The sequence below is a fragment of the Ochotona curzoniae genome, unplaced genomic scaffold (genome assembly GCF_017591425.1).
Source record: "Ochotona curzoniae isolate NIBS_2020 unplaced genomic scaffold, NIBS_Ocur_1.0 contig_1129, whole genome shotgun sequence".
Lineage (NCBI taxonomy): Eukaryota > Metazoa > Chordata > Mammalia > Lagomorpha > Ochotonidae > Ochotona > Ochotona curzoniae.
In genome coordinates, this window is record NW_024464958.1 from 60,619 (window position 1) to 84,396 (window position 23,778).

The 23,778-nt window shown below is 40.0% G+C and overlaps 1 protein-coding gene across 1 annotated transcript in view; it reads left to right on the forward strand.

Moving 5' to 3' along the window:
* Positions 1-23,778, forward strand: part of LOC121166901 (potassium channel subfamily U member 1-like) — a 92,940-nt gene that overhangs the window by 49,041 nt on the left and 20,121 nt on the right. The window contains 4 exon segments of the mRNA XM_040996236.1: positions 8,548-8,662; positions 17,124-17,220; positions 20,283-20,507; positions 20,883-21,078. Coding sequence (XP_040852170.1) covers positions 8,548-8,662; positions 17,124-17,220; positions 20,283-20,507; positions 20,883-21,078 — 633 coding nt within the window.

Sequence of the window (23,778 nt, forward strand, 5' to 3'; positions counted from 1 at the left end):
ACCCCAACATTGTTGGTACAGACAATGTCAGGCAGTCAGTATCATATTGTACACTCATGTCCAACAGTTTCATTGGGAGTCCATGATTGATTTGGAATCAGGAATACATATTGCATTGTATTCTCACATCTGGATGTGGCAGTCTCTATTATTCTATCATTATACATTCCCATAAATGAGAAACCTCAAAATAAGGTCAACAATTGGTATGAATTAGAACAATAAAAACAATAACAAAAAACCAAAATTACAGCACCATGGAGTTGAAAAAATTGCACCACTAAGTAACCAACTTATGGGTGACAAAAAGGAAATGCAAAAGTCTCTTGGGAAAATGATAATGATGCCACTGTGTAACCTATGAGCCAGCAATGAATTCAACAAGAAAAGAGAAGAATCTGGATAAATGAAACTGAAATAAAAAACATTAAAACACATGGGATGCAGGAAAAAAAAAACCAGTATGGATCAGATGATTGAAGTTACACATTCCATGCTGGTTTCCTTATCATAGAGAGAACATATGGTATTTGTTCTTTTGTGATTGATTCATTTCACTGAGCATAAGGGTCTGTAGTTGGGACCACCTATTTGTAAATAGTATGCTTTCATTCTTCTCAATAGCTGAATAACATTCCATGGAGTAGATGTAGCACAGTTTTTTTAACCACCCCTCTTTGGATGGGCATCTGGATTGTTTTGATCGTTTTGCTATCATAGATTGTGCTGTGGTAAATATAAGATTATAGATACCTTTCTCATAAACAGTTTTCATTTCTTTTGGGTATATTCCTAGGAGTGGGTAGTTGGTTCATATGACAGTCTTATTTGCAATTCTCCAAGCACTATTGATTTTCACAGTGGTTGTACTATCCTGCACACCAATCAGCAGTGAAGGAGGGTGCCTTTCTCCACATATCCATGCCAGCAGGTGTTGTTAGTAGAATTTTGAACGTAGGTCAGTCTCACTGGAGTTAGGTGGTACCTCATTATGGTTTTGTTTGTAGCTCTCTGACGGCTAGTGTGCCTGAGCATCTTTTCACATATCTGTTAGCCATTTGAATTCTTTCCTTAAAAAAAAAGAAAGAAAGAAAAGAGGTCTGTTCATTTCCTTAGTCCAGTTTTAACAGTTTTTTTTTTAACTGTCCCTGTATTTTTGACACTCTTTGTAAATCCTGGATATTACTCCCCTATCATTTGTGTAGTGTGCAAACATTTTCTCCCATTCTCTTGATTTTCTTCACTTTATTGATCATTTTCCTTTGTGTACAGAAGCTTCCTATTTGATGTAGTCCCATTTGTTCATTTTGGCTTTGGTTGCCTGTGCTTTTGGCGTCTTTTTAAAGAAGTCTTGCACTGTTCCTAATCTTGGAGTGTGCCTACTCTGTTTCCCTTTAATAGTTTGATGGTGTCTGAGTGTAGATTTAGGTCCTTGATCCATTTTGAGCTGATTTTCGTATAATGTGACTGATGTGGGTCTTGCTTCTTAATTCTGCAGGCTGCTATCCAGTTGTACCAACAGCATTTGTTGAATAGACCAGGCGTTTTGCCTGGCTTGTTTTCAGTTTTCTTGTCAAAGATTAGTTGGCTACACATGTGCGGGCTCCCTTGTAGTGTTCCTATCCTGTTCCATTGATCTTCTCTGTTTCTGTGCCAGTCCCAGACTGTTTTGAGAACCACTTCTCTATATTATGTCTTGAGGTCTGGAATTGTGATTCGTCCAGCTTGATTTCTATTTTTCAGGATAGCTTTGGCTATTCGTGATCTTTTGCGATTCCAGATGAACTTTTGTATCATCTTTTCTATTTCTGAGAAGGATGATGTTGGGATTTTGATTGGGATTGCATTAAATCTGTATATTACTTTTGGTGATATGTTCATTTTGATGATGTTGATCCTGCCACTCCAGAAACATGGTACGTTTCTCCTTGTTTCAATGTCTTCTTTTAAATCCTTTTTAATGTTTTACATTTTTCACCATAAAGGTCTTGCACCTAGTTAGCTCAATTCCTAGGTATTTAAATTCCTCTATGCTATTTCAAAAGTGACTACACTTACAATTTCTTTCTCACCCATGGAATTATTAGTATACACTAGTGCCATTGATTTGTGTTTCTTATTTTTGTGTCCTGCTACTCTGCCAAAACCTCTTATGAGATCCAGTAATCTCTTGACTGACTCTTTTGGCTCTCCTCTGTAGATAATCATGCCATCTGCAAATAGAGATAATTTCAGTTCTTCATTTCCAATTTAGAGTCCTTTAATTCCTTTGTCTTGCTTAGTAGCTGTGGCAATGACTTCTAATACTATATTATAGAGTAGTGGTGACATTGAATGCCCCTGTTTAGTTACAGATTTTAATGGGAAGGATTCCAATATTTCCCCATTAGTATGATGCTGCATTGGGTTTTTGTAAATTGCTTTGATGGGTTGTAGTATGTTCCTTCTATGCCTATCTTGCTTAGCATTTTCAGCATGAAGTGGTGTTTCATTTTATCAGATGCCTTCTCTGCACCTATTGAGATGATAATATGATTTTTATTTTTCAATTTGTTAATGTGATGTATCAGATTCATTGATTTGCAAATGTTGAACCATCTCTGCATGCCTGAGATGAATACCTGGTCTGAGTGAATAATCTCCCTGATGTGCTGTTGGATCCTGCTGGCTAGTATTTTGTTGAGGATCTTTGCATCTATGTTCATCAAGGATATTGGTTTATAGTTCTGTTTTTTTGTTGTTTCTCCCTCTGGCTTTAGTATTAAGGTGATGTTAGCTTCATAGAAAGATTTTTGGAAGTATTCTCTCCGTTTCTGTTGTTGAGAAAAGCGTGTAGAGAGTTGGGGTAAATTCCTCTTGAACCATTAGGTAGAATGCAAGAGTAAACCCGTCTGATCTAGGACCTTTCTTGGTTGAGAGGGCTTTAATTATTGATTCAATCTCAGTCAATGTTATAGGTTACAGGTTTAAACCTAGCTTTCTGTGCCTTCTGGATCTCCCATAACTCTTATATTTGACCTTTTAATAGCGTCTCTTAAATCTTGAATACTTTTTTTAGCTTGACCCAGCTCTTCTAGCTTTTTGATTGTTTCTCCATTTTGACAAGAAATGTCTTCCAATTTGAGATTCTTTCTTCTGCCTCATTCATTCTTTTATTGAGACTTTCCACTGAGTTTTTAATTTGCTATATTATGTCCTTCATTCCCCACAATATGGCTCAATTTTGCTTCAGTGTTGCTAGTCCCTGTATGTCTTATTCTTTAAATTCCTTGAAATCCTGTATGTGCTTCTCATTGTAAAAAAAACTTTATAATTAGTTTTCTGAAATCTGTTTCCCCTATTAACACTGAGGTTGGCAAAGGCTTTTGCTCCTTTGCAGGGGAGTCTTCAGTACTTTTAATTATGCCTCTGTCTGTGCTTTTGCTCTTGGTCATTGTACTTCTGGCTGAAATATTCTTCTCCTTGGGGCGGATTTCTGCACTCTCTTACCCGCTGGTCTACAGGTTAATGTTATTGATTGTGCTTGGTACCTGGCTCTTTGTTTGTAGTCATTTGTGCCACTCCCTCTAGTGAGGTTCAGGGCTGGGCTTTTGTGCTATGCTTCCACCACAGACTCCCTCCATAGCCCCAGTTTGTGGATCACCACTATGCACTGTGCATAATCCTGTGCTGTGACCACATCATTGTCTATACAGTCTTTCCCCCACTTCCAGTTCAAGCAGTGCCCAGGATCAGGGGAACATCTGCTGTTGTAAATAACTGGGTTTTCTGTAGTGCTGATCTTGCCCAAACCTGCTGGCTGTTATATCTGAGGGACATGTGCATCTCTCTTGGTTGGAATTTGCAAGGTATTATGTCAGTATGATCTTCTGTGGAAAATCAGGGTAATGCACTGAGTCTGAAATGATTTTTTTTTTTGCTGTTAACTGCTGTCCCAATAGTCCCACAGCCTTTGTCACACTGCACAAAATGATTCCTGACATGGTACCAATGGGTTTGTAGGGGCCACCCAGACCTATTTTGGGTAGAACTTGTGGAATGCCACATCGGAGCTGTTTCCTCTGGAGAAGCACTACAAAACACTGAGCTGGAAGTGAACTCGCTCCTACTCTAGTGTATGTGTAGCTCATCATGGTCTCTCCAGTCCCACAGCCTTTGGTCCTGTGCACAAAATGATGCCTGATCACTCCTTGTTCAGTGCATGCAAAGCTCACTGTTCTTCCTCCAGTCCCATAGCCTTTGCCCCACTACACAAAATGACACCCAATGTGGCACTGGTGGAGTTCTGGATCTGCTGGTTGTTAGATCTGGGAGCCACATGGACCCACTTTGTGTTGAACCTGCAGGATGCAAAGTTGGCACTGCGTTCCTTGTGTGATCAGTGTAATCTGCTGAGCTAGAAATAAGCCTGTTCTTGGCTGTCTCTCCAGTCCCACAAGTTTTGCCCCACTACACAAAACAGTGCCAGATACAGCACTGTTGTGGGTCTGTACAGTAATATTTGCCCTGTGCCTGCACAGCCTATTGGAGTCCACTGCTTCATCTCTGCTTGTGGCTGGGTCAAACAAATTAGAAAATTTGGCGATTCCCTAACTGTTTTCATATCCTGAGCCCCTGGTGAAGCTCCCTACCCCAACCACACACACACAATTGGCTGTCTCCAGAGCTCCAGCTGCCAGTGGACCTTGGGTTGTCACTTGCCAGCTGCTGCTGGGTCATCTGGTCACTGCAATACTGCTCTACTGTCTCCATCACTCCACTGTGCCTAAAGGTATCTAGGCACCCCTCCACCATCACCCCTTCCTCCAACCTTTCCTGCAATTTGCCCTCTGTGCTTCACCATGGCCAATGATTCTTCATCAGCTCCAACCCACCTTCCCCGTACACCAGCATCCTGCTTTCCCACTTCCATTGTGTCTGATAATAGGTCAGCTCTATGTCATATTGAGAACCTTGTGTACATGGTGAGTCACTTCACTTGTTGCTTTCAAGACTCTGTATCTTCAGATTAAACCAACTTCATTACAATATGTCCAGGAAGGTGGATATCAATATTTCACTTGTGATCAGTGCAATTCCTGGCTGTGTAAGGTTAGTGTGTATTCATCTAATTTAAGGAAACTTCAGATAATTATTTTCTACAATGTTGTTTCTACTCATTTTTCTTTTTCCTTTTTTGGGGGCTTTCATTAGATATGTTGGTTCATTTGACAATATCCCAGTTATCCAAGAGATCTGTTAGATTCTGTTCTTATTTAATCTTTCTTTTGTCTCTCAGATTGGATACTTTTCATTCACTTACCTTTCACTTTGTTGACACTTTCTTTTACATGGATTAATCTCATCTTGAGTTGCTGCACTCTTTTCTATTTTAATTATCATACTGTTCACAGACACTCCATAATGTATAACAGGCACTTCATAACATATAACAGACACTCCATAACATAGTTTCCATTTTGGTAGATAACACTCTTATAATCCTTTCAGTTTTCCCTTTTATTTTCTCAACATGATTTCCTTTAGATCTGTGAGCACACTTCAAATAACTGACTTAGAATCTGTCACCAGATCCCCCTTCTCACATGCAGATTGGGTATATTCCTAGGAGGAGTAACCATATATTACAGTAGCACAATCTACAATACCGAAGACATGGAAACAACCAATGAACTCACAATCAATGTGAATCAGAGTGCTTATGATCTACATCAAAAAATTGTAAAACCCAATATATCTTTAAAACCCTATGCTACTTGGAAATGGGGTGGGAGGGCAGAGAAATCTTCCATCTCCTTAGAATGTGTGAGGAAGACGTGAAGTATAGCCTGTCAGGAACATAAAAGGTAACTTATAGACAACAGATTCAAATCAGCATTAGACAACAGTAAAACTACAAAGACACACAGGGGCAATCAAGATCAATCCTGACAACCTAGTAAGAGGAGGTCATATACACAGAGCAAGGGGGGGATGCCAGAGTGGAGCAGGGGGACAGGAGGAAGCTTGTATCCCAACCCTGCACCAAGAACTACATCCCAACTGCCAAAGAGACTACGGGGAATTGGAGTGCCTTCAGAGGCTGAGAACTCTGAGGTCATCCACTGCCATTTGGATCTACCACACGGGATGGAAGAAGACCAAATCCTTCCTTTAAATGCTCCAAGGTCATCAGAACAACAGCCAGGAACCCTGAACGGTCTGCAGAAACAGAATAATAAACTTCCTTCGGGACTAGGGGGAGGAGTTTTCTCTGGTCCTTGCTTAGTTCCAACTTTGGATCCACACCCTCTCTTGCAATGACCATCAGGATTGCTTCACAGCTCCACCATAAACACACACACACACAATCACACACACACACACACACACAAATTAGACTAGTCAGAGTCAGATAGAGAATAAAAAGGAAAGCTTGGAACCAGACAGGAAATGGTCAGCGTGGACTCAAACATACCTTACCAGGTAGGACACAAAGATTAGTTACTCCTCACTAAGGTATTAAAGATTTCTCTGCACACCCCTCCTAAAATTGTTCTGCACCTCACCTGTTGTTAAGAGTTATAACCCAGTTTAGACTATCCTAAATTCTGCCAAGTTCAGCAAAATTAATGCTTCAACACAATGAACTGCTAAATACTAAAGTGAAAATATACATGAGACAGCTGAATAGTAATCTATAGCCATTTTAAGGCATATAAAAGTCAGTAGTATATAAACTAAAATTGAAATGTCAATGAAGTAGTCACAGGGTGTGGTTAAGAAACTGCGTTTTTTTTTTTTTTTAGCATATTGGTTACTCAATACCATGTCAATTAATTCCATAATGTTGTAAATTGTCATTGATGTTATGTTGTGGCTTTAAATTGATCGGGATGATATTCTGCCAGCTCTGCCTTCAGACCAGAGATGGTCTCCCCAAGAAACTGTTGAATTTATCTGGACAATAAGAAGCTGGACTCTATGCTTGGTACATGCTTGCAATGAAAGAATCTTGACTGAATCTGAAATGTAATTCAGCAACAAGGTGGAGGAATCCACCATGGGGGGAGGGTACGGGGAGGGTTTGGGGGAATCCCAGAGCCTATGAAACTGTGTCATATATATATATATATATGTATATATATATATATATATGTCATGCAGAGAATTACATTCTGCTCTAAAGTGCATGCATTACACACAAATGAACATGTTCTCTCTAGTCCTGAGAATATACAGTATTTTTCAAACTACTGATTTGTTGATGAGCTAGATATGGTACTAGTGCAAATTAATCCATCATTCATATTTTCTGTTTTAATTATCATGCTGTTATACTGAAATTGTTTGCTTTACTTTATTAAATACTTCTTGGGTTACTGCTGGCTAGTTTGGAGAGCCACCCCCTCCAATTCTCTGACATTTTATCAATTTATTTTTATTTGTAAAAAAAATTATTTATTTGAAAGGTAACTTTTTTTTAAAGATTTATTTTTATTATTTTTTTATTGGAAAGGCGGATATACAGAGAGGAGGGACAGAGAGGAAGATCTTCCGTCCAATGATTCACTCCCCAAGTGAGCGCAATGGCTGATGCTAGGCCGATCCGAAGCCAGGAGCCTCTTCCAGGTCTCCCACGCAGGTGCAGGGTCCCAAAGCTTTGGGCCCTCCTGGACTGCTTTCCCTGGCCACAGGCAGGGAGCTGGAAGGGAAGTGGAGCTGCTGGGATTAGAACCAGCGCCCATATGGGATCCCGGGCGTGCAAGGCGAGGACTTTAACCACTTGCGCCACCGCGCCGGGTCCTGAAAAGTAACTTTACAGAGAAAATGAGAGAGAGAGAGAGAGAGCAATCTTTCATCTGTTGGTTCACTCCCCAAATAGCTACAATAGCCATAGCTGTGCCTATCTGCAGCTAGGAGCCAGCAACCTCCCCTAGGTCTCCCACATGGGTGTTATCATGCTGTTATTACTGAAATTGTTTGCTTTACTTTATTAAATACTCCTTGGGTTACTGCTGGTTAGTTTGGAGAGCTCCACCCTCCCCCCCACACACAATTCTCTGACATTTTACCAATTTACTTTTATTTGTAAAAATATTAACTTATTTATTTAAAAGGTAACTTTACAGAGAAAATGAGAGAGAAAAAAATGAGAGAGAGCAATCTTTCATCTGTTGGTTCACTCCCCAAATAGCTACAATAGCCATAGCTGTGCCTATCTGCAGCTAGGAGCCAGCAACCTCACCTGGGTCTCCCACATAGGTGCAGGGACCCAAGAACCTGAGCCATCCTCTGCAGCTTTCCCAGGCCATAAGCAGTGAGCTGGATTGAAAGTGTAGCAGCTGGGCCTTGAACCAGGAACTATATGGGGTACTGGTGCACTGGCAAAAGATTAGCCTAACATGGCTCCCAACTTGCTCTTTTGTATGCAAAATATTTCTACTCCATTTTTTTCTTCTTAGTAACTATCATTTTTTTTAATAACTGCAGAATACAAACTTATTGGCTAACACCCTTTGTGAAGGGTCATCAGGTCAACTAACTGAGTTTGTAATGATATTGCAGGTACAATAAAAGCAATTAAAAGCAACATAAAAGAAAATCCCTCAGCTTCAGCAGCACAGAATCATATAATAGTGAGGCCATTAAGCATGGACAGCTGGAGCAGCCTGGCCAGCAGGTAAGAACCTGAAAGAACTTTGATCCCTAAGGTATCCTTAGACTCTCTTGCAAATAAAACACATACCAGAACAGTTTTGTTTTTATCAGCTCCTATACTAACCAATGGGACTGCTCCTCAGCACAATGAATTCATATCTACTTTCCCCCATATTGTTAAGCCAAGCAAATATAGCTTCTTTCATCATTGATCACATTATCTATACTCATAACAATCAAATGCTATACACCCATTCTCTTATATAACCTTTTAGGTCCTACAGAAATATTGCTGGGGCTAAGTTTAGCTTCTCCTAAATGTGTCTTTTCCATTCCCTTTTACAAATGAATTGGTGAAGAAATGGTCTTAGTGTTTGCATCTGCAGAACACTACCAATGCGTTGCTCCCCTTCCACCTTTTTTTTTTCTCCCTCAGCTCCTTAATACATTTAAACCCCTATCAAGTCTTTAGATGGAGGATAAATGGTTTACTTGATTTTAAATAATGAATCCAGAAGTTCTGTCATTTTGAACTTTAAGGGAAAAAACTGTGTGTGTATTGAAAACATTCCAGTTTGGCAGATACAATAAACTAAGAAGATCTGCAGTGATTGAGGATAGTGATTGTGTAAGTAAGCATTATATTACCAGTAGAGCATAACCATGATGCTCTAGCATTATATAATGCATTGCATACTTTGTAGAAGCCTTTATGTAATGCCGGAATGAGATTAAGTATTTAAGGCATTTTGATGTACAGCCATTATAGAAGACAGTATGAAGCTTTCTAAAACATTGAAAATAACACACACATGATGTAGCAATCTCATTTCTGGGTATTTATGCAAAGGTAGTGAAATCAGAATCTCAAATTTTACTGTGCTCTTATGTCCCATAATCAACCTCAGTGTCAGATAAAGATGAGTGATTAAGCAAATGGCACACACACAGAGTCATATACACTCACATTCTCACACTGGACTAATATTCATTCTTTTAAAAGAAGGAAATGCTGCCATTGCAACAACACAGATGGACCTGGAGGACACTGCACTGAGGTAATCCAGATACAGAAAAACAAATTACATGATCTCACTCATGTGTGAAAATTCTGAGAGCACTCACAGGATCGGAGAGTAGAATGATGGCTGGCTGAGGTTGTGTGGTGGAAGAAAGAGGGTGATGTTATCAAAAGGGTGCAAAAAATACAGTGTGTAAAATCCTGCTATCAGTAAGCACTGGCTAAATGTTTCTTATTGTTGTAATTATCAAGCCTCATGTCCAGGAAAGTATATGAAAATGGGTTGAGTAAATACACATCAGTCCATGGTACTTGATCTTGCTTTTAATATAGCTTAACTCCCTTCAAATATGAAGAATCATGCTTCCATTTAACTGAAGATTCTGGGTTTACATGTCTGGTTGATGGAGGTTCTCCCATACCTTCCAAACAAAGCATGGCAGATTATCAAGTGTCTGAGCCACCACTTGGTACACGAACTTTGTAACATGGGGGTACTTAATTTCTGCCTTTTCCAGGGTTTTATGAAACATGGTGATATAGTTGTGATTATTTCTGGGAGAGGGTGAAGAACTGTATGAGAAAAAAGGCACTAACCAATTTCTGGAACTCTAATTTTTCTTCACTATTTCTAACAACCAAAAGCTATACACTAGAATTAGGAGTGCAAATTATTTTTATTTTGGTTTGCCTTTGAAAATCATTGGAAAATTAGTTTTCATGGGGTGATTGTTGTGTACTAATTAGGCATTGTGAGGTACTTTTGTGGACATTAGAAACTGTGTTGCCAACCCTCAACAATAGTTCAGTAAACAAGGTAAATCCAGAAAAGCAGAAAATACAGAGGCCAGTTGAAGCAGCATTCTTTCAACAGGTACAGGGATAGTTCTAAAAGAAAGTTGGAGAAGGAATAGGTCAGCAAGAACTAGGTAAACTGTGACACGGACAACATGGCACCTTCTCTGGCCAGCCTGAGGGGCAATGTCATGAAAAACAATATTTCACGTTTCTCAGGAAAACATACTTCTGAGTATTAGCATTGGGCATGTGTATGTCTCTGTACGTTATGCTTATGTTCATGCAAAGTTGTCACAAGAACATCATTCAGATTCAGAAATGGTCTTGAGGCTATGAAGCCAGCATATGCAATAGCCTATAAAATGCTCCAATCACATTTGTGCTTTCTTATGTACTTGTCCACATTGTTTCCTCTCTGGTAGCAAAAGCTTAGCAAGCCATAGATCACCAAAAGTCCCAGGAAATTCTGAAATGAAATTCTCAGCATTGCTTTACTGGCTTTTTACTTTAGCCCAGCTGCAAACACAAAATATCACTGTGATTTGTCTCGTTGTTCATGATAAAGGAGGAAATGGGCTTCATGTAGGATTGGTGCAGGCAGTCTGGTCCACCTGTACACCTCCTCCATCAGTCATGCATTTAGTTAAAGAATCCCCCAAATCGCTTTAAAAGCCCTAGAAAGGGTCAAGCACATTATAGGAACCCGGCCAGATCATTTCTGCAATTGAGGATCAATTCAATTTCACTTCTTAATTCAGTAACAAGATGTGTTGTTCTTGAATTGACCCACACAACTCGGAAGGACGACTAAAGCCACACTGTTGATCCTCTCACATGCAGCTACCATGTTTTGGTGATTTTGCCTTCTACCACTTTAGTTGAAGTCAATCAGGGCTCAAAAATATTCAGTGGAAAATTCCAGAAAGAAAAAAATTCATATGATTTTGAAAAGTCATCTTAATATATTATTGTAGTAGTTCTATTTTGTTGTTATGATTGTTAACCTCTAAGGTGGCGTGAGTTTTAAGTTGGACTTTATCATGGGTATTTATATATAGCTTACACTGCCATTTGGTGTTTGTAAAGTGTTGGGAGATGTGGGAAAGAGCACTTCAAAATACATCTTCATGCTGAACAGATCGACAGAGGAAATTGCTCTCAACAGATATGCAGCTTACCCTGAGCCCCAAACTTTCCCGCCCAGGACACAGATACTGGCTTTTATTAATGGTGTCAACTGTTCTGGGTTATGTCTCATTTGTTCTCACATTGTAGAAAATCCCCAATACAAGATTCATAAGATATGAAGGGATTTAAATGATGGTCCCTGTGGGGAATGAGTGAGAAAGAGGGAAATTATCTTTTTTATCTTTCTCCTTGATCTTCCATCTTCTAATGATTTCAGCTCCGAGAAACCCACACGCATGTTTTCCCAGAAACTCTTCTGCACAAAAGCTGTCAGTTTGTACTTACCAGACACAAAGCAAAGCTTTACAGAGACACGTTCCTCTGTGAGCTCAGCCTTGGGTTTATATAATGGAAACACCATCCAGTTGCTGCTTTCACCTGTGCTGGACCACTCTGATCTTGGCTCACACTTTTCAGCAACGAAGAGGGACGGAGGAGTGATAGGTCTTTGTGGAGACTTTATAAACAGAAAATGCGAACATGGATTTGATAGAATCCCTCTGTAATGCTGCTTTAAAGGCAAACAAAGTGCTTCCATAGCAGATGAGGTTTGCCTTAGAACATAGTTTACACTTTCCTACATGAACTCAGATAAGATTACATTGACTCAAATGATAACCTGAATTTAGATCCACCTTTAGTTTAAGACAGCGTTTGCAAATGGAACTGTCATACCATCCTTTGCTATTCAACGTGATCTCTGCTGTCAATAGTTTACAGTGGTTCATGGTCTATTGAAGACTTTGTGTATGCAGAAAATCAGAACATGCCAGGATCCACCGGGAAGGGTAGAAAATAAAACTCACCAGAAGCCCAGTTACACTCATGCATTCAATGCTTTGGGGCCATGTAATTGTGCTCCTACCACTGAAAATGGCCAAAGATCATTCATAAACACGGGAGTACAGAAGGCTATCTGGGCAGAGGGTTTCAAGTGTTCTCTCTCTCACATGCATTCTTCCTCCTGCCTTGCCAGCTTTTCCAATGGGCAGGAGAAGCATTTCTCTTGTAGCATTGAAGTGACCAATTTAAGTCTTGCGAGTGTTATATCCCAGGAAACCCCAGTCACAAGCAAAGTGGAGCAGTGGATCACATTTCAATGGCCAAGAGCACATTTTTTTTTTTTAATTTTTGTCTTTCCAAATATGTTCTACAGGTTTTTCCAGATGACAGTCTGGCTATTGGCCACATCTGACTTAGCTTCAAATCATACAGTAAGGAATTAAAATATGTTTGCTTTCATGCAAAATAAATTTAGAGATTTAGGAGCCAGTGTTGTGACCTGGCCAATTAAGCCATCCCTGCAATGCCAGCATCCCATGTGGTAGCAGTTCATGTCCTGATTGCACCAGTTCTGACACAGCTCACTGATAAAGTGCTTGGGAAAGCAGCAGATGATGGCCTAAGCCATGTACACATGTGGGAGACACTGAATAGCCTGCTGTTTCCTGGCTCCCAGCTGGCCCAGCCCTGGATGTGGTAGTGATTTAGCCATTTAGGGAATGGTGCTCTCTCTCTCACTCTCTCTCTCTCTCTCTCTCTCTCTCTCTCTCTCTCTCTCTGTATCTCTGTATGTATGTATATATATACAGAGAGAGAGAGAGAGATACCCTTTAAAGGTTGTCATCTACCTACTTGGGGATGAGGACCCCCGGGTACGCTGTGTTGAAGCAACCTTCTTGATAAGGTACTTGCTCTTTCCATCTGCTCCGCCTTTCTGGATGAAGGAAGAGGGCCAGGATATATATATATAATATATATATATATATATATATATATAAGAGAGAGAGAGAGAGATGAGAGAGAGAGAGAGACCCTTTAAAAGGAATAAAAAACTTTAAAAAATAAAACCTGGTCATATGAATGATCCTTCAGAAGTTCACAGGAAATGTGTGTTATATATATAAAAAATTACATGTGGATTTCTAAAAGTTTGCCATCAAAATAAATTTATGTTTTCATTTTCCTTTTCCACAAGGTATTTTTTTAAGATTTTTTTATTTGAAGGGAACAACTACAACCAGAGAGAAAAAGCTCTCCAGGTGAGTGTAGTAAGCCAGTGCTGGTCCAGGCTGAAGCATGGGTGGCAGGGGCCCAAGAACTTGGCCCATTCTCTGCTGCTTTCTCAGGTTCATTTGCAAGGGAGCAGGATCAGAAATGGAGCAGCAAGGACAAAAATTGGGATGCCAGTGTCACAGGTGGCAGTTCTACCGGCTACATCATGATGCTGCAACTATCCCCAACTCAAACTTGGTGAAATATCTTCATGCATCATGTCCCATGAGATATCATGATAGATGTGCTCCCATTTTATCCAATAGGGTGAACTCAGCAGGGATGGCTGGCGACGCTGCTGAGTGGCAGCTCAGATGGCAGCTCATGGCACAGGAAATGACCACAAAGATCTCCCCAACCTAGAAAAGGGACTGCACCCTCTTCCTCTGGAGATCCTTCCATGATTGGTCCTGACTATTTCTTGGAGTTCACAAGATCCTCTTTGGCTTGTCAGATGCTGCTTCATTAGGAGAAAAGAAACAATCTAACAGCATTTGCTTTTTGAAACTTTTTCTCTAACAGGTTAAAAAAAATTATGTCAAACCAACAAACACAGAAAAGTGACATTAGATTAGACTCAGATTCTTCTATTTGACTGTGGTGTGTATGTGCAGGTTTTACAGATGTGTGTGTGTGTGTGTGTGTGTGTGTGAGAAAAAGAGAGAGGAAAGAAAGAGAGTTAGAAGGGAAGAAATGAAGCAGGATACAGTGGGAAAAAGTGACTACTTAATCTTCCCTTAGAGTCACAAGTTTGGTGATTTCTCTATTTTTTTCCCATATGACTAAAAGCAATGGTCAAAGTCAACAATCAATCAGGTTTTTCAAGACAGACATGTACTGCCTCACATTTTTGCTATGTACAAAGTTGCCAGACAGAAGATAGTTGTTGCCTGAAAGATACAAAATTCCCAGCACCATCAAAGATTATAGGCTCATGATTTATGGTTGTTTAAACCACCGGATGTGTGGCACAATAAGCAGGAAGAATAAGACATTTCAGTCAAGCTGACATCAAGGCAGATATTGCAATATCTTGCAGTTAGATAAAGGGCAAGAGCTCACTAAATCTACTAAATGTATAGGCAGGCCTTAAGTGCAGAAGAAGATAAAGGATTGCATCATGACCTTGGCTGATCTGAGGAGAAAATTACCTTCTCAGTGTTTCCAAGAACTTTTCCCTGCTTTGTTCCTCTTCCTGTCCCACAAGCTTATGTCTGATACTTGTGTCTCACTTTGAGTAACTTTATTTTGCCTGAAACTATGACTTTATGATAGCAAATTAGAAATGAAGGTGACTGGGGAAAACAAATTTGCTGACCACTTTCTAAGCATGATATCTTCAGATGAAGTGCTAAGTAACAAGGTGTTTTAGCTCCAAGGAGTAAACCCTAATCGTTAAACTTGGATAGCAAAAGGTTGTGCTTCTCCTAGGAGGTGAAGCAAAGAGTCACAGGAGAGAGCTCTCACAAGCTGCCCACCGCCAGGGCTGGATTTGGTGACATAGCACAGAATGCCACCAAAAGATGTTTTGGGAACAATGACAGATATTTTTAAATATGTGAATAACGTAAAGAAAGAAATAAGCATAGAGGCAGATAAGTAAAAGCTCTTGTGGCCAGAGGAGCTCCTGGTATGCTGGATTATGTGATTTATTGTCTTTATTGTGAGACTTTTTAGAATCTTTCCTTTGCTAAAGCACAGTGTGAATTTCCAAGAGGGACCATGTCCCCTTGATTTTATTTGACAACAGAAACATTTCATAAGGACTTTTTCTGTTGCTAATATGCCTTGGAAAGTATTTTGGGGGAAGGGTTTTACAGTAGATTTGTGCTATGGAAATCTCTGAGATCTTGGCAGCTCAACATCATGCAGGTTTGTTTCTTGTTTATGCTATATGTGCAGAGCAGGTCAAGTAATCACCCATGCACACAATGACCCGAGCTGTGAGAGAGGCTGAAGCATCATGCAGGGGCCCTTCATCACCTCTGCCAGCATTGGAATTTCATGGAACCAAATCAGTCCAATGGCTCCATCAAACTGTCCATATACAAGAGACTAACTGAAAGGGCTATTGTGAAAATGGCTAGTCTCAACCTCAGCATCGTATTAAGCTGCCAACTCTACAATTTGGTAGTTCTTTGATTTGTAGCACTGACAGTGTCTGGCAGAAATAAATGCTCACCGGATTTGTCTATTGCTTCCCATGCTCCCCAGCCCTCATAAAGTTAGCAGAAGCCATATGACTAGTTCTGCCCAATGAGATGTATGCTGCAATGCTACCAGTCACTTTGTGCCAGTAGTGATTAGAAGTGTGAGCTTGATTCTCCAGTGGCTCTCTAATCCCCTGGCTGCTGATGGAGAGAAGGTAATTTCCCTTCCTCTGGCCCAGGTGATAGATGTAACAAGGATTTGAATAGCTGTATGCGGTTGATGCCTATTTAACTGAGTAAAATAAAAGGGAAATTTAAAAATATATGGGAAGGATAACTTATTTTGAAGCAAAGAAATGTGGAAATCTATGCACAGATGTTTTCATGATATGCATGGACTCTTTGAAGGTTGTTGAATACAGTGTGGGTTGGGAGCACATGATGCTATGTTAGATATCCTGGGATTCTGAGGCTCTTCTCCCGCCTGAGTCTAGAATTCCCCGGATGTACCTCTGACATCTCTAACCCTGAACTTTCTGTGACTCCAGAGGGATAATTCAGTTTCCCCCCAAATTCAAATGTGTATGCCCTAGCATTTGTATCGCTTTTTGAGATGTCATCTAATGATTTGATTAAAATTATTGCAGAGCAGCATTGTGCCTAGCAGCAGTGTGTGATGGTCATGTGGACAATTTTTGTCAGGACCTAGGTCAGGATGGAGCCAGGTCCAAGCTCCAGTGAGGAGGCTAGTGACAGAAACTGTCAGGAGGGCAAAATGCATTTGGTATGTAAGGGGGTTTCAATAGGGACTTAAGGCCAAAGATCTGGAAGAGACTTGGGAATAGAAAATAGGTTAAGGATAGGGAGGTCTCCGGTGATGATTCTGTCACTGCCTGTTCAGTTCTACATGGAAGTGCCACAAACTAGTCATGATTCCCACCATAGAATCATGGCAGCAATGTTAAGAGCAGACATAATGGTTGTCAAAGTACACATTGTGTAAGTTAAAAAGAGGGTTTAGCTTAAAGTACTAAGATGTTCTTTAACCATGACTGGGTCTGGTCATTCGGCTTCTGTTGCCCTTCATGAAAACTTATTCTGGAGTCTCACAACCCAGACATCACTCTCCTTATGTTTTGTTTATTTGTTTGTTTGTTTGTTTGTTTTGATTCTACCTTGGGCCAAGGCTCTGATGATGAGGTTGACATCCTGGCATTGTTATGTGGAGCCCCAAATGTTCTCACATGAATTCTGGCCTTCTCTCTGCCTAGGACTTATCTCAGTGATGTGGAGAGAGAAAATGAGCAGCTGGACAGCAGCGGCATGTTCCACTGGTGCAAAGCAGTCGCTCTGGAAAAGGTGATCTTGGTAGGTCATCTCTCATCAACACTCAGGATAGCACCTAGCATCTCTGGTTAAATGCTCTCTCATGGCCATCTGTCATTTCTCTGTCACCTGTGAATTTGATAGGACAAATTCATACCTCCCTTGGTACATAAGTGGTATGCAACATATGTGGTATTCAACAAACTCTGGGTTTAATGCAACTAGATATCCTCATCTGTTTATTTCTCCTTTTTACATGTCAGCTGAATCAGTTACAGAGTCATGCTCTCCTGAAATTTGCTAGTGAATCTGACAAACTTGAAAGCACACAAGAAATGCGCAGCTTTCAAGGACTGAATAGTCTTTGCTCTGTTTTAAAGTAAATGCACATTTCTCTAATTTATTGGTTTGAATTTTTTGGACTTCTTTTCATAGTTAAACTTGGCTTTTCCTTAATGCTGTATTTTTAGTTAATACATTAACCAAGAAAGTGTTTCTTAATTGCTTCACTTTTCAGGCCCATACAATCTTGATACAGCCTATCTCTGTCTAAAAGAGGTGAACTCACTCAGTTTACGGGAATAGCAACAGCTGGGATTTTCAAAGCCTGCTCACCTAATCTAGGCTCTGACACCAATTTTCTGAAACCCCATATGTGCTTTTTCCCAGATTTAAAAACTTAAGTATAATCTTGGGTGTTTACTTCACAAGAAATATTTAGTAAATCCAACTAACAGTAATGACCCATTCCATGTTGTGTGAGTGACAATTCATTTTCTCATCTTTGGCTAATTTCAGATAATGGCAATAATTAGCAATAAATCATCCTCATCATTTCTCCTTCCAAAATCAGTTTAGTTCATTTTTTCCTGTCACACACACACACACACACTCTTTGTGAATCATGGTCTGTGTCCTTGTGTCTTAACAGAATGTGATCCAGTTCCTTTTTTTTTTTTTTTTTTGACATGACAATCACTCATTTGATCAGAAGCAGATAGTATCAACAGAGCTGTCGTATCAACAGAAAAACTATTAGGGCTATAGGAACTCATCATTTTTCTCAGCATATTAGCAGCAATGTTCTATGGTAAAGTACACAGAATCAATATCCATTAAGAAGGCCAAACACAATTTCAGTGCAAGGCAAAGCTTCAGAAAGTTTGGGAGGTTGGTTGCAGACTGAGGCTCCCAAGAGGTTAACACATGGAAAGAGCAGACCTTGTATTAGCTCATATTGACTAGGCACACAGATCTCTATGACAGCTATTCCCCTTATTAAATTTGATGTGAATTAGTTCAGGATGGCAGCTGACTGGTAAAGTTAAGCAATGGCTTCTTGCTTTAGAAAAACTAAGACTTCGAAACTTTTATCCCTATGGGAGGAATGTCTATATTGCAAAGTACAGGGAGTCTTTGAGCTGGATATTTTTCTGCAGGAAAGTCAACTGGAAATGGTTGATCTGGGGTACTTTTGCACACATAGGACATCATTCTCTTATAAAAGGCACCATCTTTTAAAATTGTGACATAGTTTTGTGCAAAATTGCCTCCTGAGCTGTGCCCATCAGCACACTCCACTGTAGATCTTGTTTTTAATTGTTTATCTCCACTCAGAAGAACAGTTGGTGGATTTCAAACACTGCATTAAATACGATTAGAGGCTTCATTATTCATGTAAAGTCTAATCAGAATAGCTAGAAAGAATTATTTAATAGATTTGGTTAAGATTCTACCACTGTATAGGAAGGGTCTCTAGACAGGTATCTTTATTTCCCTTCACAGGGAGATTCAATAGTTTACTAAGCAAGAGTTCCCTGTAAACACTAATTTGATCCACTTTAATGTTTGAAATGTCACACGTTACTTACTTATCCTGAAAGATGTTGACAATTGCAATCAGGAAAACCTACTTGGGGATCAACAAGGGAAACATCATAGATCCATGGGAAATATTCTAAAATTTTATGTACCTGGAAAGGCATAAGATGCCCTTACATGAAATTTAAATCCATTTCATTTCTCCTGTGTAAGCTTCCAGGTCCTTTGAAGAGCTAGAAATTCAGTGAGATTTACACTGAATTAAGTTAATTCATGTGTTGAGCATGGTATTCCTTTGATTTTTGTGGTGGTATGTCTCAAAATTTCCAGGGTATGCTAAAACACACAGCAGCACAAGTTCCCTAAATAAAATGGCACAGTAGTAACTAACTCACACAAGCTTGGATACTTAGTATCATTTCTAGATTACTTATAAATACCCATTACTTATAAATCACTTATAAATACTACAATGTAAGCTCCATGGAAATAGGTATTAACTGTATTAGGGAATAATGACAAGGAAAAAGAAGTCCGTATGTGTTGAGAACAGACCCATTTTAGTTTTCTTTGGTTTATAATCTTGTGTTCGTTCAATCTGTCAATGTACATACCCAAAATGTGAAGAGTGGCCTATACAATGTTTTCAGCTTATGAGTTCATTTTCACCGATGGGAGGGGTGTTTTACCATTTAAAAATAACTACTTGGTGATAAGAAAGGTTAGGCATTTTGTTCAGTCGTAAGGGAAGGGTAGTTTAAGAATACAAGATGAAATTCCACCCCCTCCAAGTTGGGTGCTCTCTTTTATTACATCCTGAGGTGAGTGGTCCAATCACTGAAGGAAACCAGACATAGGTTTGCCATAAGTCCCCTACAGAAGTATTTGGGAGACACCTAATTTAAATGTATTGTTTTCAGCTTAAAAGTACAGGGGGCATGTATTAATATGCAATGTTTCACATAAGGCATATTCAAATGTTTAGGATGAAATAGAATTCTCATAGCCATGACATTTTTTTGTGTACTTTGCAAAATGAATTTCCTCAATTGGATCTGTTTAATCAGTTTAGTGTATCAATTTGAATCATGTGAAGCTGCCAGTATTCAATTACTTTTAAGTAAATAAGAAAGAGAAGGAAGGAAGGAAGGGAGAGAGAAGGAAAAAGAAAGAAGTGAGGAAGAAAGGGAGGCAGAGGTGGAAAGAGAGAATATGATATGTGATGGAACAGATTTCAAGGGTAAACACTGAAAGTGATCACATTCTAACATGCTTCTGCTTAGAAACGCTCAGGTAAATCAAAACTCAAGTTTCGGAACCACATCGTCGCATGTGTCTTTGGGGACAATCACTCCACACTGATGGGTCTTCGGAACTTTGTAATGCCCTTGAGAGCAAGCAACTACACTCGGCGGGAGCTGAAGGACATTGTGTTCATCGGGTCTCTGGATTATATGCAGAAAGAATGGCGGTTTCTTCGGAATTTCCCACAGATTTATGTTATGCCTGTAAGTGTACCACACATAATTGTGAATGTTTGTAATAATATAATACATAATACAATAGTACTAGCATTGATATGATAATAGTAATAATAACTTGCCTTTGTGTCATACATGTTGAGTACCAGAAACTGTTCTGAAACTTCTAGAAATCTATCTAGATGGACAAGTGGATAGATACACATTGACTCTGAGAAACTTACACACAGCTGCTAACAAATGATAGGGAAAACTGTGTCAGATAGCAGCTAAATAAGTTACAAAAATCAAACCAGTGAAGGCTGAAGGGCTTTGCATCAAGCCACCCATCAGTCCCCTGAGCCGGGAAACAAAGTCCACCACCTGACAAACTTGTCCCTACAACCATCTCTCTCTCCTTAGGGATCGGCACTCTACCCTGCAGACCTGCGTGTGGCCAACATAGAGTACTGCTCCATGTGTGCCATCTTATCACCCCCCTCCAGGCCGTCCAGCAGCAAGATTCAGGTAGACACAGAGGCAATCATGGCTACCTTGAACATCGGATCCCTGCGCGTCAGCACCAGTGCCCACACCACGACAGGTCAGAGCAGCACTTGTGGCAGGAAGATGCTAGAAAACATGGAATAGGCAAGGAGGAAAACTTGTCTCTAATGAGCTTGAAACACAGGGGAGAAAGAGGTTGAACAATCAAGATCTTTTCCCTGAAAAGGATTTCCTTTAAGACCCTGCCCACCTCTTGCAATTCTGTAGCAGGATTGTAATACTACATCGCCCTATAATTTAGTACTAAGAGGCAAAACCGTAAGGAGTTATATGCAGTATTGTTTTCCTACGTTAGAAAGAAAGTTCACAGAGTTGTAACAATTATTATTTCTGTTGTTATTTGAATATCGGTGAGCAGAGCAATTGTTGTGTTCATTATAAATCAGTTCTCATTGGATCTTACAGATATATAAGTTATAAATTTTGATTCCACGAAAGCATGGGACTACAGTTGTTGAACAAAAACTGCTACAAGATTAGGCACACCCTCACCAGGCAATCAAACCTGACTCAGTATCCAGGGTCTCAGGGTGTCATAGCCTTTGCAAAGCAGCTCTTTGTGGCTGACAAAGTGCTGCACAAAACCAAACTAAAACAAACAAACAACAAACAAAACAAAAACAAAAAACATCAGAGGCTCCCAAAACATGCTGTTGCATTCTGCCACACGAAGCCTTAGTTCAGCTACTTGGGTCACTGTTCATATTTGTACATAATTTACAAGCAAACGCTTATGCATGTTGTGACTCTCCATAATGGGACAAAGAAGAAGTATCTACTGTAAGGGAAAAAAATTATCCATGTACACATGAAAATTTGCACACAAAAGTCCAGGATGAACTGACAACACTGTAAACCATTTAGTTAATGATGAGTGTGAGTAGAGGGCTTCCCACTATGATTCGTTTTGAAACCTCACCTCCTATATCAGCTAGAAAGACATAAACCCATGATTCTAACTCTGGTTTCCTTTATACCTAGCAATTTTTAACATGCCTTCCTCTAACAGATACAGACTGCTTTTGTAATCCGTGTCAGGTACTCCGGCACAGGCCAGAAGATGCAAGAATAAATGATGGGCTTGGTTGAAGAAGAGATGTGATGGTGGGGATGGTGGCGTGAGGAGAGGATTGCGAACAGAAAGGAATGTGATGTTGTAGTATTTGAGTGGTAGTACAGTCTGAAGAGGTGCTTTTCCCAAAGATGAAAAGAACAGATGAAGGAGCATTGTACAGCATAGGCAGGCTTTGTGACACTTCCTTGAGGTGGGGATTTTCCTTTCTGTGTAGAAATAATACAGGTCTGTAGAGGCTTCAATGACCCATCTAGCAAAAATCATCAAGTCTGTTTACCTAATATAAAGCCACGGCCAGACTGTGAGCCTATTTCAAGGAGACATGAAAAGCACATGCATTTTTCCAGTTACAATTGCTGATGAAGGAATCTAGCTAGAGTTTGTTAGCACACAATCTCATTCTCTAGAGAAACGTGTCTGGCCCCCTTGCCCTTCTTCCTGTTTCATGTCTATATTCCTCTTCTATCCCAGCTTCAGGATAGAAATGTGAACACTTTCAAGAATTTGAAGTATAACAGGTGGGATTCTCCCAGAAGGTAGAAAACATCTTTGATAGTGTGCTTCAGAAGATGCTGGTTGATGCACAGTTTTCATTCCCTTTCTGTAGCTCTGTGGTTCTCATGCAGGTGCGATTTTGTCACCTAATGTCTTTTGATCATTCTTTTGGCTATCACAATTGAAGAATTGATAGCTTATCTAGCAGGGAGACGTCTGAGATGCTGATAAACCTCTTATACTGCCAAAGACAACTCCACATGGTACAAAAGTGGGATGTGGTGTTCAGTTTAGTGAGTAAGAATCCAGTACTCCACTTTGTACTCTCCAGGCTTCATCCCTGGCTCCTGCTGCCATTGCTAGCTTCACACCAATGCAAACTGCATTACTCAAGTATAATTGGATCCCTCTTCCCTCCATTGGAGGAATGAATTGAATTCCCATGCCAACCCTGGCTATTGTAGGCTTCTAGGAAGTGAATCCATGGATAAGAGCAGCAAACCCTTTCTCTCAAAAAGGAAAGGCATGTCAACAGTGTCAGAGACTTTGCCATTGGATATCTGGTGACAACTCTAAGATCAGTGGGCTTTTCCCACATCTTCACAACCATTAAAAACTTACAAAGCCAAGCCCGAGCTGCCAAGACTTCCACACAGATTTGCCAGGGGAGCTTAAGGATTGAGGGATAGCAGAATCCAGAGGATCAGTAAGAACATCAGGCCTCCTGGATGTCTCCCCGGAAAACATCAGGTTTTCCACTAGTGCTCTCATTACTGCCCTGTCATGTCACCCAGAGAACAGGTTGGCAAACCTCGATACAAAACTGAATAATCCGTGGCATAATCTGTACATATATAATGGTAATTAAGTCTGACAACTTAATGTGTTACTGAAATTGAAATGTATAGTAGGAATCTATCATTAAGCAAGCTTTTGGAGTAGCGCCCTGCAAGGCTGGAAGATTCCAGGTATATCATGCGCTATTAGGTAGCAAAAATATTGACATTAGTAAAATGTACTGGGGCTATGATTGGACACATGCTTAAATTAACCATTGCTCTACAAGAGAATAGAGCAACAGACAGAAATCCAGTTACGATCCTTCAATGGAATAACCCAAATAAATATTTGTGCAGCCCCTTCAGTGAAGGTGGGTGTATCTGTATTCAATCAAAACGCTGG